Source organism: Oryctolagus cuniculus, chromosome 17 (genome assembly GCF_964237555.1).
Source record: "Oryctolagus cuniculus chromosome 17, mOryCun1.1, whole genome shotgun sequence".
NCBI lineage: Eukaryota > Metazoa > Chordata > Mammalia > Lagomorpha > Leporidae > Oryctolagus > Oryctolagus cuniculus.
This window is the reverse complement of record NC_091448.1, coordinates 26,522,715-26,536,443: the sequence shown is the minus strand read 5'-3', so window position 1 is coordinate 26,536,443 and position 13,729 is coordinate 26,522,715. Positions and strand designations below refer to the sequence as shown.

Below are 13,729 nucleotides of genomic sequence, written 5' to 3'. Positions count from 1 at the left end.
TGTTGAAATCTTTACTTAATATATACTAACTCGATCTTCTGTATATAAAGATAATTGAAAATGAATCTTGATGTGAATGGAAGGGGAGAGGGAGCGGGAGATGGGAGGGTTGCGGGTGGGAGGGAAGTTATGGGAGGGAAGCCATTGTAATCCATAAGTTGTACTTTGGAAATTTATATTTATTAAATAAAAGTTAAAAAATGCTATGACAAAAAAAATTGCTGCTCAGGACACCTGCATCCCATATCGGAATGCCTGGGTCAAGTCCCGGCTCCTCCGCTTCTGATCCAGCTTCCTGCTAATGTGCACCCTGGGAGGCAGCAGGAACTTGGGTCCTGACCCACATGTGGGAGACCCAGATTGAGATCCTGCTCCTGGCTCCAGCCTTGCCCTTCCGTGGCTGAGGGCATTTGGGGAGTGGACCAGTAGATGGAATATCGCTGTCTGTCTCTCAAAAAAAAAAAAAAAAAATGAAAAGAAAATTTTAAAGAACCCGGAACATGTTAAAAATAAGGCGCAGGGCCCGTGTTGTGATGCAGTGGATTAAGCCACGTCTTGTGACGCTGGTGTCCCATATCAGCACCAGTTCCAGTCCTGGCTGTCCGCTTTCAAGCTGGTTCCCTGCTAATGTGCCTGGGAAAGCAGTGGAAGATGGCCCGAGGGCTTGGGCCCCTGCAGCCACTGGGAGGCCCGGAGGAGCTCCTGGCTCCTGGCTTCAGCCTGGCCCAGCCCTGGCTGTTGAGGACATTTGAGGAGTGAACCAGAGAAACAGATCTTCATTCTCTCTCTCTCTCTCTGTTACTAGGCCTTTCTGATTGAAAAAAAAAAAAAGACTTCCAAGTCTTATCATGACTTAAAAAGGAATGGTAACATTGTCTATAACATTTCCCACCTGGTCCCCTGACCTGGCCCCTTGGGCCATCAAACCAGCCCAGGCCCTCACCTCTTGGAGAGCAAGCCACAAGACGCTAGTCTCTTCCCTGCCAGTGCCCAGAGGTCCAGACTCCCCAGGCATGGCTCCTCAGTCTCTGCTGGCTCCTTCTCTCGCTGTGGGCCTGGCCCAGGGCTCGGCTCTTGCTCCTCTCAGCCTGCTCCTGGCAGTCTCCCCCCAGCCTCGTACACCCCATCATCCTCACGCCAGCGGCCTCCAAGGGGATCTTTGCAGCACCCCCTCCTGGTTCCCCAGCTGCTGCCTTGATGTCTCCCCTCCACCTGCCCTGCAGTGTCCCTGCCCGGCCAGCCACTGGCCTCCTTGCTGTCCCTGAACACAGGAGACACATTCCTGCCCCAGGACCTTTGCGCTTGCTGGCATGCACATCCTCAAGTCTTTCTTTCTCTGTGAGGCCTGCCCCTGCATAACATTGCCCCTGCCCTCACATCCACATTCCCAATCCGCTCACCTTTCTCTTGTCTACAGCACTTGTCATCCAATAGCTGTATAATCATTTATCGTGTTTCCGCTCATCTCTGCCTGCTGACAGGTCAGACCCTTGAAGGAAAGAACCTTCATTTCCTTTATTTCATTGCTTAGAATGCGGCCTGGCCCAGAGTGAGGCTCACAAAAAAGCTTACTGAAGTTGAATATTTTGCAATGAATGAATGAAACGATGATGTTCTACCCTCCCTCTAAACCCCTAGTGGCTCCCTATTGCCTAGAAGACAGAGTTCAAACGTCTTACAGTGGCATTCAAAGCCCCTGGCTGGCCCGACGAGATCTACCGATATGAACTGCTGCACTAGCTGTGTGCTGTACCGGAACACCAGAGAAAGGCGAGGGGTCGTCACAGCACGCACCTCGTCCTTATCTGACCATCTCAGAACAACTTCCAGAGGTGGGTAGGTGGGCGGGACAGCATCAGGCTCAAGTTACAGAAGGCAAATCGAGCTGAGCCTTCTTGGGCAACAGGTTCCAGGACACCTGGCAGTGTGGTGCGGCCCAGGTGTGTGGGGTTTCTCCCCACCCCATGCTGCCTAAACCTGCAGAGGCGAACACAGCCTCCCCTCCAGCACCAGAGCCTTGAGGGCAGGCCCCGTGCCCTGCTCCGGTGCTTCTGTCCAGCCCTCAGCACAGACCCAGGTGTGCAGGAACACCGTGCGGGAGGGCGGGAGCTCAAGGGGGAGGGCAGGACATGAGTTGCTGTGTGCTGGGCAGGCAAGGAATGGCCACGAGATGAACCCGGCCCGATGCAGAGGACCCAATGGGGCTCTGTCCCTCCTGAGCCCTGTGACCACGGGTGGCTCCTTCATGCCACTGAACTCAGTCTCCACATGCAGTAATGGGAGTAGCACGGGCATCCGAGGCACCTCCTCTCCCAGGAAACTCCTCGACTTTAACAGGGCAATGTGGCGGGAAGCCCATGGTGGAGCCTCAGACGGTGGGGACCTTGTTTCCGTTTCAGACACCTACACAGTGGCCACAGCCGAGAGACCTCGTGGGCGTGAGTGCTGGATGGCTGCTTTGCCCCTCAGGGAGGCCGGCCTGTGCTCTCCTCCTGCAGATAAGCCTGTTCTAGCTGGGCGGAGCCTCTGCTGGAGGCAGCCACGCCTGCCGCACCTGTGTGCCCACATGGCTCATCCCTATTGTCTTTGCCGGGACACCCGCGGGACATGCAGTGGCCAACAGGTCCAAAACCAGACCTTCCCTCCTCCCAGCCTGCCCACCTCGCCAACGGCAACTCCATCCTCCCCCTTTGATTAGAAGGTTCTGGAATCTTCTCTGTCACTCACTCTTAACCCAGTCCCTCAGCAAGCCCTGTCCACTCCACCTGCAAATTACTAGGTTGAAGTCCACGACAGTGCCCTATTTGACTGCTCTTTCCTTTAAAAAAAAATTATTTATTTGAGAAACAAAGACAAAGAGAGGCACAGACGGAGCTCTCATCTGCTGGTTCTCTCCCCAGATGCCTGCAGCAGCCTCAGCTGAGCCGACCCAGAGCATGGCAAGCTCTCTGCCTGGTACCCAGGCCACTGTCCCTGGCACCCAAGGGGGCTTCTGGCCCAAAGTGAAGTATAAAGTAAAGGCGAGGAGAGGGTTGGAGGGGGTCAGTTCCCCGCACCCACCACACTGCCCAAAACCCTCCTTCTCACTCCTGGTCTACAGAATCCCAGCTCCACCCTCCACCATCACCCACGCCGTTTCCACAGCAACAGCAGCTTCCTTACTGATGCGATTAAACAGCTGGATGCGGCTGATAAGGGGCAAGGCCCAGCAGGCAGGGTGGACTGCACGGCAGGTGCCCCTTGGTGGGCACCGAGGCTGAAACCCCTGTGGATTCAGAGGCGGCAGGTGGGGCTGAGGACCCCAGAGCCCTGCGCCCCAGCTCCAAGAGGGACTTCCCAGGCCTGCCTGTGGACTGGCTCTGTCAGTCATGAGAACAATCTCCACTTCCTGAATCCTGCATGGTTGGGGGAAGGGAGCAAGTGCAGCCACAGACTGGGAAGGCTCCTCTCTGTCTGAAAAAGAGGGGCAGCAGGAAAGGGTGGGTGCTGCTCCCCGCAATCCTCCCTGGGCTACCCCAGCCCAGACAGGAAGTCCTTGGCAGGGCCCAGGAGCTTAAATACTGGCTGGTGCTGGGCCAGGCCCTGACTTTGGAAAGTCAAGGTTAACTGAGCTCCACCGCGGGCCGGGATGATCACACAGTGTTTGTGATGGCTGGGACCCGCAGCTGGGCTGGAATTTGAACCTGAGCAGTGAGGCTGCGGAATCCTGGCCCAGCCACACTCTCCACGCGCTGACAGCTCCAGGATGACACCCACCCTGCGGACAGAACCCAGAAGCCCAGCCCACCGGACACACCCACCAGCCGTGCAGCCCACCTTCCAACCACCTCCCTCTTGTAGTTCCTGCTCTTTGAGGGGAGAGGGCTGCCAAGACCTGGGAAACACAGGGTTCTGGAAGCCATTGGCTTAGAAACCTGAAGATCCAGTTAGAAGGAAAAATCCAATCCTCCCCACCCCCCAATCAGCATCAGAAATGGGAACAGCTCCAGTAGGGGGAGGGGAGAGGCCCAGCCACTGGGCAGTGGCCTAGGCAAGTCTCATCCTACTCCCCACCCCTCTCCCCACCAGGCTCCATCCCTGACCCCGGGACCCGCCCCACCTGTTGGCCCTGGCCCAACCTTACAGTGAGGTTGGGCAGTGGGCGGGGCCCAGCCACCCTGTCCCTGCTTCCTGGGCAGGTAAGCTGGTAGTCCCTGCTGGGGCCTCCCTCCCTGGAGGCTGGCCAGACCATTTTCCTGTCTGGAGACTGACTCAGCAGAGCTCCCTCCCAAATGCCACTGCCCTGACTCATGTCCTTGTCCAAGTCTTAGGCCCCCATCACCCAGCTCCTAGAGGAGGTGGGGAGAAGCCTGCCTGGGGCCACAGCAAGAACACAGAGGCCAAGGCCATGCAGCACCAGCTTCATTGCCCCCAGCCAGGAATGGAGGCAGGGGATTCGAGGCCTCGGTTGGGTTCCTGGGAGGACAGGGCAAGCTTTGGTGCCCACTAGGCAGAGGGGAGTCCACCTCCCACCCACTGTCGGCTCCCCTTGGCCTTGCATGTCACCATCCTCATTTGAGAGGGACGCTGGAGCCTGTCCCATGGCCTCTCTGTCCTGGGAGCTGCCTGTCTATGCTGACCAAGCCCCCTGGAGGAAGCGGGGTGACTGGCACCCAGGAGCCAGAAGTATGGCCTCTGAGTGGAGGCCTCGGCCCCCAAGCTTGAGATTTACCCCCTGGGAGTCATCAGCAGATAGCTCCAGACCTGAAGGGAGCCCCCAAGCCCATCTAAAGCCAGCTCGAGCCCAGAGAGGGCCAGCCATCTGCCCAGCATCACCCAGCTTGGGAGTGACAGGCCTGAGATTTGTTAGAATAGAGCAGGAGACACAGGAAGCTGAGCCTCCCAGGGACTAGGGCCTTGCCTGTCCCTGGGGACACGGTGGGGACAGCTTAGTGAGCAATGAGGTCTTTCCACGTGGACCTGACCAACAGGAGACCCACGGCCTCCACTAAGGGCTGTTGCTAAGGAAACCTTACATCTCAGTGGGGTGAGACCCAAGAAAGAGGACCCCTCTGGACTGGAGGATCGCAGCGACCGCATCTCCTTCTTCCCAGTGGGCCACAGAATCTTGAGGTAGGGCCCCATTGCCTTCCCTCGCTTGAATCCACTCTCCAGCATCTGCACCAAGTGGTCGTCACCCATGTGCTTGCACCCCCGCCCAGGGACAGGGAGCTCATCACGTCTCATATAATCAGTGCCACTTTGGGACTAAGATTTTTTTATTTCTGACCCTCAGACCAAGGTTAATGCTGTAAACAGGCCACTATCTCTCCCAGAGTAAACAGCCCCAGGCCCCTCCTCCATGTACTCCCTTGGCCCCTGGGTGCTCTCCAGCCCTCGGTTGCTCAAAACAGAGTAGGCCTCCAGGCAGGGGGGAGGCAGACCGAGGGCAGGAGCTCCACCATCTCTGTTCTAGAGGCAGCTGAGGCCTCATGAGCAGTGGGGTCCTTGGGCCGCACAAGTCACTGTCGTGGAATTCATTTCCACCAAAACTCCCAAGGTATGTGCAGAGATGTTGGTAACCTGCCCAGAAAAAATGGGAGGGAGATTCTCACTCACCATGTGGTGTGGATGGGCGCCCAGGGGGTCACAGGGCTCTCCCACGAGTCTCCTCGCCTCAGGTTTATCTGGGGCTAGGGCTGACAGGTGTAGCTCTGATTATCCCCCTGCTCCCAAAATGCACAGCAGACGTGGAAGCCTCTGGGCCGTCAGCCCTGCCAGGCCAAGCCAAGCCTCCCCTTCTAACCTCATTTCTCTCCATCCTCATTTCCTCTAGGACACGCCACACGTGGTTTCCTAGTTCTCCAAAATCGTTTCACATCCCCTCTGTCATGTGATTCCCACAAAAGTCTGGGCGGGGGGTGCCTGGAAGGTGGGCTATTGCTCCAGTTCACAGGTGGTGAAACCAAGACTCTGAGGATCAGTTGGTGAAAGGAAACAGGTGTCACGAGGGGCCTGAATAGTCCACCCCCTCCAGCCTTTCTCTCCCGGCTCAAGTACTTCCTGGCTGTTTGAACCACTTCCCACAAGGTGGGTGACCCACAGGCCCCTCAAGTTAAAGGCTCAGGGGCAGGTCCACCTAACTAACATGCAATGCAAATGAGATGCAAAACAGCACATCACACCCAAGGAGCCCAGAATTCAGGGCCTTTGGGGTAACTAAGTTGTAGCTTAGGGCTTCTCACAAGGGGAGACGCTTCCGGCTTTCTCCCCATCCCACCCCAGTCTCCTGCCACACTGATGCAGCCTGGCACAGCTTCCAGCAGCCAAGGAGATCACGTCCAGGAGGGCACATAAGGCACCCCAGAGAGATTCGGAACATAGCTGAGCTGATTCTCACATTCAAACCACAGCTGTATCCTAGACGTCCTGTTTCCCAGTCCAACCCCCTTGGCGGATTCTCATGTGACCCCTTCTCTACTTCCACAGCCCTACAACGAGGGCTGGGCTGGCAGCTTCAAGCCCCCACGCTCTGACACCCTCGGATTCCATGGTCACGAGGGATGTCCGAGCTGGGGACGGGAGGGGCGGCCTGACATCCCCAGCTTCAGGCTCCTGCAGGCCTGTTTCTGTACAGTCCTGAGTGCCCAGGGGGTGGCTGTCCACTTGGAAACAAGGGGCCTTGGTGCTCAAACCCTCTGCCTGGCCTCTCCAGACCCCATGGCCACACCAGCCAAGTGCAAGTGTGCAGGGACAGGAAGTAACTCAGGAGCCAACCTCTGGACCCTGGTGACAAGTGGCCAGTGTAGGCTGGATGACAGAGATCTGTGTGTGCAGGTAGGCAAGGGCAATGAAAGGGAAGTTGCACCACCTCAGATTAAACTTTAGTGACCAGACAGAGAGATCGCCACCATGGGGCTTGTGCTTCGGCGCAGGTTAAGCCACTGCTTGTGACAACAACATCGCCTATCAGAGCATCCCTTCTGCTTCTGGCTGCTCTGCTTCCAATCCAGCTCCCTGCTAATGCACCTGGGAGAGCAGCAGAAGACGGCCAAGTGCTTGGGCTCCTGCACCCACGTGGGAGACCCGGCTGGAGTTCTAGGATCCTGGCTCTGGCCTGGCCCAGACCTGGTCCTTGTTGCCATTTGGGTAGTGAACCAGTACATGGAAGTTTAATGTCTCTCTGTCTCTCCCCTTCTCTCACTCTCTTTTTAAAGACTTGTTTATTTATTTATTTGAAAGGCAGAGTTACAGAGGCAGAGGCAGAGAAAGAGACAAAGAGGTTTTCTATCTGCTGGTTCACTCCCCAAATGGCTGCAATGGCTGGAGCTGTGCTGATCCAAAGCTAGGAGCCAGGAGTTTCTTCTGGGTCTCCCACGTGAGTGCAGGAGCCCAAGGACTTGGGCCGTCTTCTACAGCTTTCCCAGGCCATAGCAGAGAGCTGGATCAGAAGTGGGAAAGCCGGGACTCGAACCAATGCCCAATATGGGATGCCAGCACTGCAGGCAGCAGCTTTACCCCCCGCTAAGCTAAAACGCTGGCCCCATCTTTTTCTCTCTCTCTCTGTAACTACTCTTTTTTTTTTTTTTTTTTTTTTTTTTTTTTTGACAGGCAGAGTGGACAGTGAGAGAGAGACAGAGAGGAAGATCTTCCTTTTTCTGTTGGTTCACCCCTCAATGGCCTCCGCGGCCAGTGTGCTGCGGCCAGCGCACCGCACTGATCCGAAGCCTGGAGCCAGGTGCTTCTCCTGGTCTCCCATGTAGGTACAGAGCCCAAGCACTTGGGCCATCCTCCACTGCACTCCCGGGCCACAGCAGAGAGTGGGACTGGAAGAGGAGTGACTGGGACAGAATCTGGCGCCCTGACTGGGACTAGAACCTGGGGTGCCGGCGCCGCAGGCGGAAGATTAGCCTATTGAGCCGTGGTGCCAGCCTGTAACTACCTTTTAAACAGATAAATGAATCTAAAAAAGAGAGAGATCCCCAGAGGTATTTTTTTTTAACAAGGTATTCCAATGTCCCATTTTAGTGTAGCAGGTAAAGCCACTGCCTGCAATACTGGCATCTCATGTGGACAGTGGTTTGGGTCCTGGCTGCTCCACTTCTGATCCAGCTCCCTGCTAATGCATCTGGGAAAGCTGTAGAAGATGGCCCAAGTCCTTGGGCCCCTGCACCCAACTCCAGCCATTGCGACCATCTGGGGAGTGAACCAGCAGATGGAAGACCTCTCTGTAACTGCCTTTCAAATAAATAAAAAGCCTTAAGGGGGAAAAAAAAACAACTTTCTCTCTCTCTCTCTCTCTCTCTCTCTCTCTCCTTTCTGTAACTCTGCCTTTCAAATAAATAAATAGATTTTTCTTTAAAAATCCACACAACACCTTCAGCCCATCCCAAACACAGCCCAAGAGTGTGGTTCCTGATTGTCCACAGAGACACCCTAGCTGCACAGGTGTCCAGCACACACTGGTGGATAACACCCCGTCCTCATCCCCTGCACACAGACACAAATACCCAGAACAGGAAAAATGTGGCTGAGAGAGGAGGTGCTGGATCTGAGAGCAGCCTACGCTGGAGACCCTTGGCTGTGCGCAGAGATCCCTGCGCTCTTAGCTGCTTCTGCGCAGTGCAGACGCACCGCACCGTCGAAAGTGCCTAGGCTGGACCATTTCATGCACTGGGGGCCTGTGGTCAGCAGCCCCAAAATCAACTTAGAAAAAGATCTGAGGGTCGCTGCTGTTTCACCCCAGCTCTGCCTGCATGCAACAGAGCGACTCTGGCAAGTCCCTTCCTCTCCCCGGGTGAACTTCCATCTGTCAAAGGGAGGCTGGGACTAGGGGGATCCCGATGCCCGGGGCTTGGGAGGGCCTGCCCCAGGTGGTGCCTGGCCCTCCCCTCCTGAGTGCAGGTGGTGAGGATGCCAGCACTGCTGTGTTCCCACACCTGCAGCAGGTGGATCTTGCCCAGAGGCAAAAAAAAGGAGGCAGAAGCCCTTCCCAGGAAAGGAGAGTTCCCGCAGAGCCAGCCTTCCCAGAGTCCGTGGTGGAGCAGGGACTCTGGGGTCCCAAGGCTGGGTTGCCAGGCTGGTGCCCCTGCTGCACCTGCAGGGCGTGTGTGGCACGCGAACCACACAGGAGCTGGGGAAGTGGCAACTGGCAGCACTTCCTGAGTCCCAGGGAACCTGCAGGCAGCCTCCTGTTTCACTTTCCTGGATTCCTCCGTGTGGCCAAGAAGGGCAGAACAGGGCGAGCGCTGGACGCTGGGACGCCTCGTGGGTCCCAGCCCCATCATCCCCGGCACCCCTGGCTGGCAGTCTGGGGTTTCTGCCATGAGCACACTTGGTCTCAGGGCATCTGCTGGCCCCCGCAGGAAGGCAGGCGACAAGGACCAGGAGACCCCGGCTCACCCCGGTCCCCTTTCCCGCCGAACCCTGCGCCTTACCCAGAACTTGGAACCGCACAGGGCGTCCATGGGGCCGACTCCGTGGGGCGAGGAAGGCGAGCACGGCTGGGCACAGCCGCGGGCGGACGGAGTGAGTTGGTGCTGGGAGCCACCCCTGGCCCTGCGCTCCGCCCCGGCACGCCCCGCCAAGCCTTATCCCCGGGACCTCTGGGTCCTGGCGGTTACAACACCGCCTAGGGAAACTGCAGCGCTGGGAGGGACTTTGGGGGAGAGGCGGGGCCAACATGGTGACAACTCCGTGGGTGGTCCCTGGGCTGCGCTGGGGCCTGTCCCACCAGATCTGGAGGCTGATAGGCCTGGGGCAGTTTCCCAGGGGAACTGGGGCACACGTGTGCGACCACCTGGAACGAACACACACACACACACACACACACACACACCTGCCCAGTGACATCAAGGAGCAGCATTTAGTGATCCTCCCCCTGGTACAAGTTCATGTTTGTTCCTGGACCTCAGCTGTGTCCTCTGTAAAATGGGTAGAACTTGTGTTCTCCAGCAATGGGGAAAGCCAACTCTCCCCACCAGCTGCCGGCATTGTGCCCCATGTGCACTTGCTTGTGTGTGTGTGCACGCGTGCAAGGGAGCAGGCATGGGGGGGGGGGAGGTCCCAGCACCATCTACGTGGCAACATCCTCTCAAATCGCTGCCTCCTGTGGCTACTTGGTCCTGCCCAGGCTACTCCAGTGCCTCCAGCTTTCACTTTCTCTTCTGTGAAATGGGACCAATCACAGTAGGATCTGCCCTGCAGGGTTCTCTGAGGAGTAAATGGAAAAGCCACACACAGCTGATTGTCTAGAGTGCCTGGCAGGCGCCCGCAGGGTGCGAAGCTTCATTCTGCTGGGGTGGGGGGGTGGGGGTGGACAACAGGTGAAGCACTGGGAGAAGCCTCTCACGAGCCCCCTCCCCCTGAGGCTGACTTCACACTTCCATCTCTGAAATGGGCTTGGGCGTGTGGGCGTACTGGGGCCCCTCCATCTCTCACTCCTACAGGGCCCCAGAAGCCAGGTGACCACCCCTTCTAGGGACCCAGCAGGGATTCTGCCCCCCACACCTGTCCGTGGCCCCTCTCTCTCCTGTGCCTGCCCACAGGCTCTGTCCAGCCTCACCCTGCGATCCCTCCCCAGGCATTTCTCTGCTTGCTTCCTTCCCTGGTTGCTCAGCAGCCGGCAGGGGTGAGAGCCAGCAAGAGTGCAGAAGCAGCTGCCGCTTCCTGTCCCTCGGAGCAGGCCACTTCCTGTCCCTCTGGCACCGGAAGGGAACTCTCTTTGGCTCTGGGCTGTTCGAGCCCAATATCTGAGTGGACACAGGGTGAGGGTGCCATGGGGTGGCAGGCTTCCCACTTCCCAGGCAGCTGGTCCCGAGGGCCTCCATCCCCCCCGCCTCACCGGGCAAGTCCTCTGAGCCCTCTCCCCTCCGCTCCCCATTCACACCCCCTTCCTTCTGCCCCCACACCATCTCTGGGCAAAAAGGACAGAACTCCCCCACCTGCCACGGCGCCCCATGGTGAAGAGGCTGAGAGGCCCCAGGGCAGGGACCGACTGGGCCAGTCCCCTCCTTGCTTCAGACAGGACCTTTGGTATCCTGTGTAACCTCAACAAGCTCCCTGATGTCTCTGAGGCTCAGCTTCGTTAGCAACCTGGACAAGGTGCACCTGCACGCCTGTCCAGCCCCGCTGCGGGGGGGGGGGGGCGGTCTAGGCTGCTCCTGGGGATCCTCATGCAGCCTTGCCGCTGCCCCAGGCACGGCTTCATCTGCACACACACACACACACACACACACCCCGCACCCTCTCCCGTTCCTGCGCCTGTCGGGTCACAGGCACCAGATAAACCATGAGGGCTGGCTCAGACCTGGGGGAGACTTGGCCTTGGGCCTTCCTTCAGGATGCCTGGGGAGGTGAGCTCGCCTTCCAGAGATGGGAAGCCCAGCTTCAGCCTCCTCCTGGGACTTCTGAAGCCCAGGTTGGCCAGGCTGCCCAATGGTTAGAGCTCCCGTTTGGGGCCAGGGAGTGCCATTCCCATTGGCCCCAGCCCTATGGTCTTGCCGTTGCTTCCCCCCAGGCTGCAGCACCGGGTTGGGTCCCTTAGTGGTCCTGGTCCTCATCTTGCCCGTCTCTCCTGAGGCACAGGCTACTCAGCGCCGCTCACCACTCGTGGAACGTGGTCCCTTTTGTACAGCCCTTGAATAACTATCACAGGAATTCCAGGATATTTTTGCCTGGCTGTTCTCAGCAGAGCACGGGCTCCGAGGCCTGAGACACCCCCACCCCAGCTTCCCAGGGCAAGAGACCTTAGCCCGGCCCAGGCAGCATGAGCCCCGTGTCCTCCGGACGCTCCCAGCATCCTCGGCTCACCTTCACGGCTGCTCGGCACCCTGCCTCCCTTTCTGCACCTGCCAGGCTCTGCTTCTCCCTCAAGATTTCGCTGGAGCTCCCCCGTCCACCCCTGAGCGGGGACCCCTCCCACTGCCCACCCCTCTCCCTGCCTTGTTACCATGGAGACCGTGTGCTCCTTGTGGACAGGGACCGAGACTTGTTTCTCACTATATCCTCAGCACCTGGGACAGTGCCTGGCAAAGTGGGGCCTCAGGAAGTATTTGCTGACTAAGCGTGGATGCCTTTTTCTAAGAGGTCCTTGGTGGAAAAGACTCCGGGGCCTTAGTTAGAATCCCTGCAGGGGTGTCGCCCACTCTGCTTTTGGGTTTTCAAAAACCAAGGTGTTTCCGGCTGCAGGGCTCCTGGGAGCAGCAATAAAGGCCTTGTGGGCTGGGCTGTGGCAGAGACAGGACAACGCCTGCCCCCATCTCCCCTTCCCTGCAGCTGCCTGCAGCTCTGCCTGCCCTGGGCAGCCTGGGCAGCCTGGGCAGTACTTCCCCCGCCCGCAAAAGTCCCAGGGGAACCCAGCATCAGGGATTTCCTGGTGAGGAGATGGCGAGATAAGATCCTTGCCAGGTGCAGCCCAGAGCAGGCTTGACAGCAGGGAGGAGAAAGTGGAGCAAGGGCAGACGGGGAGACCCAGGAGAGGCTGTGGGGTGGGGGTGGGGTGGGGGTTGGGAAGGACAAGCAGGGGACAGAGTTGGGGACAGCAAAGCCACTTTCTGTCTTAGCGCCTGTTTCCTGTTAGCCCCTCGTGGCTCCTTCAAGGCTTGGAGCACCCCCAAACCATGCTCCGGCTCCCTTCTCCCCAGACCTCTCCCTTCTCTCTTCTGGACCGCAGCCTGGGCGGGTCCCCTGCTCACTGCCCTAAGTGAGGCTGTCCTTCCATCCACAACCTAGCCCTGGATCTGATTTGGCATGCATGTGAGAGTGCTGGCTGCTGCACCTGCTTCAGGAGTTCTCAAAGCAAGAATTAATGAGCTCCGGAGGCCACAGTCAGCAGCTCCCACACCTGGGGCAGGGCGAAGACACGCACAGCTTCAAAGTCCCGAGCCGAATTATCTGTAGGGGAACAGTGGCGGGGGCAGGAGACGGCGGGGGACAGGTGGTTTGCTGAGTAGCCGGCTCCTTGACCCGCCTCACTCAGCCCTTGAGTAAGGTGACAGTCCACGGGGAAGCCTGCTCACAGAGTTAATCCTGCTCCAGGCAGCTGCTGGCCTGGGTTAGTTCTGGATCCACTGGCTTTAGGTAGAGATCACTCGTGGGGCCACTCAGGTAGGCTGTACTCCTGGTGGGCTTCCTCAGCATGAAGTCCTTGTTGGGGCCCTGTGGGCTCACCTGTCCAAGGGAGGTGTCCATCAGCAGTGGGGTCCCCTTTCTGGCTGGGCCCCTCTGCAGAAGGGGCGCACTGTGGCACCAGGGGATGGTGCCTTGTGCTGCCACCTGGTGCCTGCCGCCCTCATTGCACCACTGTCACCAGTCCCACGGGTTGGGCTCACAGCTAGCCCAGGAGAGGGGGTACGAGGCCATGGGGCACCAGGCTGTGAGGGGTGGGGACCAGGGTGCAGAGGGAGGTGGAGGCTGTTTGGAAAGTGGGTGAGGTCTGGGTAGGGCAAGGGTGGAGGACAGGAAGGGGGTTGGAAGAGGAGGAGGAGAGCAGGTGCCCTGGTTCAAAGGCAGCCTCATGCCAGGAAAGGGTGGCAACTGGGAGGCCAAAGAGTTGCACAGTCAGCTCTGACCAGCCCACTAGCAAGTAACTTTAAGTGTTTAAAATTTACTTTCTTTCTTTTTTTTATTTGAAAGTCAAAGAGGGAGGGGGAGGGGGGAGAGCGAGAGAGAGAGAGAAAATACCAAATACCTGCCACAGTCACATCTGGGCCAGGCTGAAAGCCCAGAATTTGGAACTCACTCTGGGTCT

The 13,729-nt window shown here is 58.1% G+C and overlaps 1 protein-coding gene across 2 annotated transcripts in view; it reads right to left on the bottom strand.

Moving 5' to 3' along the window:
• ABCC3 (ATP binding cassette subfamily C member 3) overlaps positions 1–9,587 on the bottom strand; it is a 40,991-nt gene extending 31,404 nt beyond the window's left edge. For both annotated transcript variants that reach the window (XM_008271295.4, XM_070060856.1), the window contains exon 1: positions 9,417–9,587. In XM_008271295.4, coding sequence (XP_008269517.2) covers positions 9,417–9,446 — 30 coding nt within the window. In that variant the 5' untranslated portion in view covers positions 9,447–9,587. The remainder of the gene's footprint in view (positions 1–9,416) is intronic.
• Between the last annotated feature and the right edge of the window lie 4,142 nt (positions 9,588–13,729).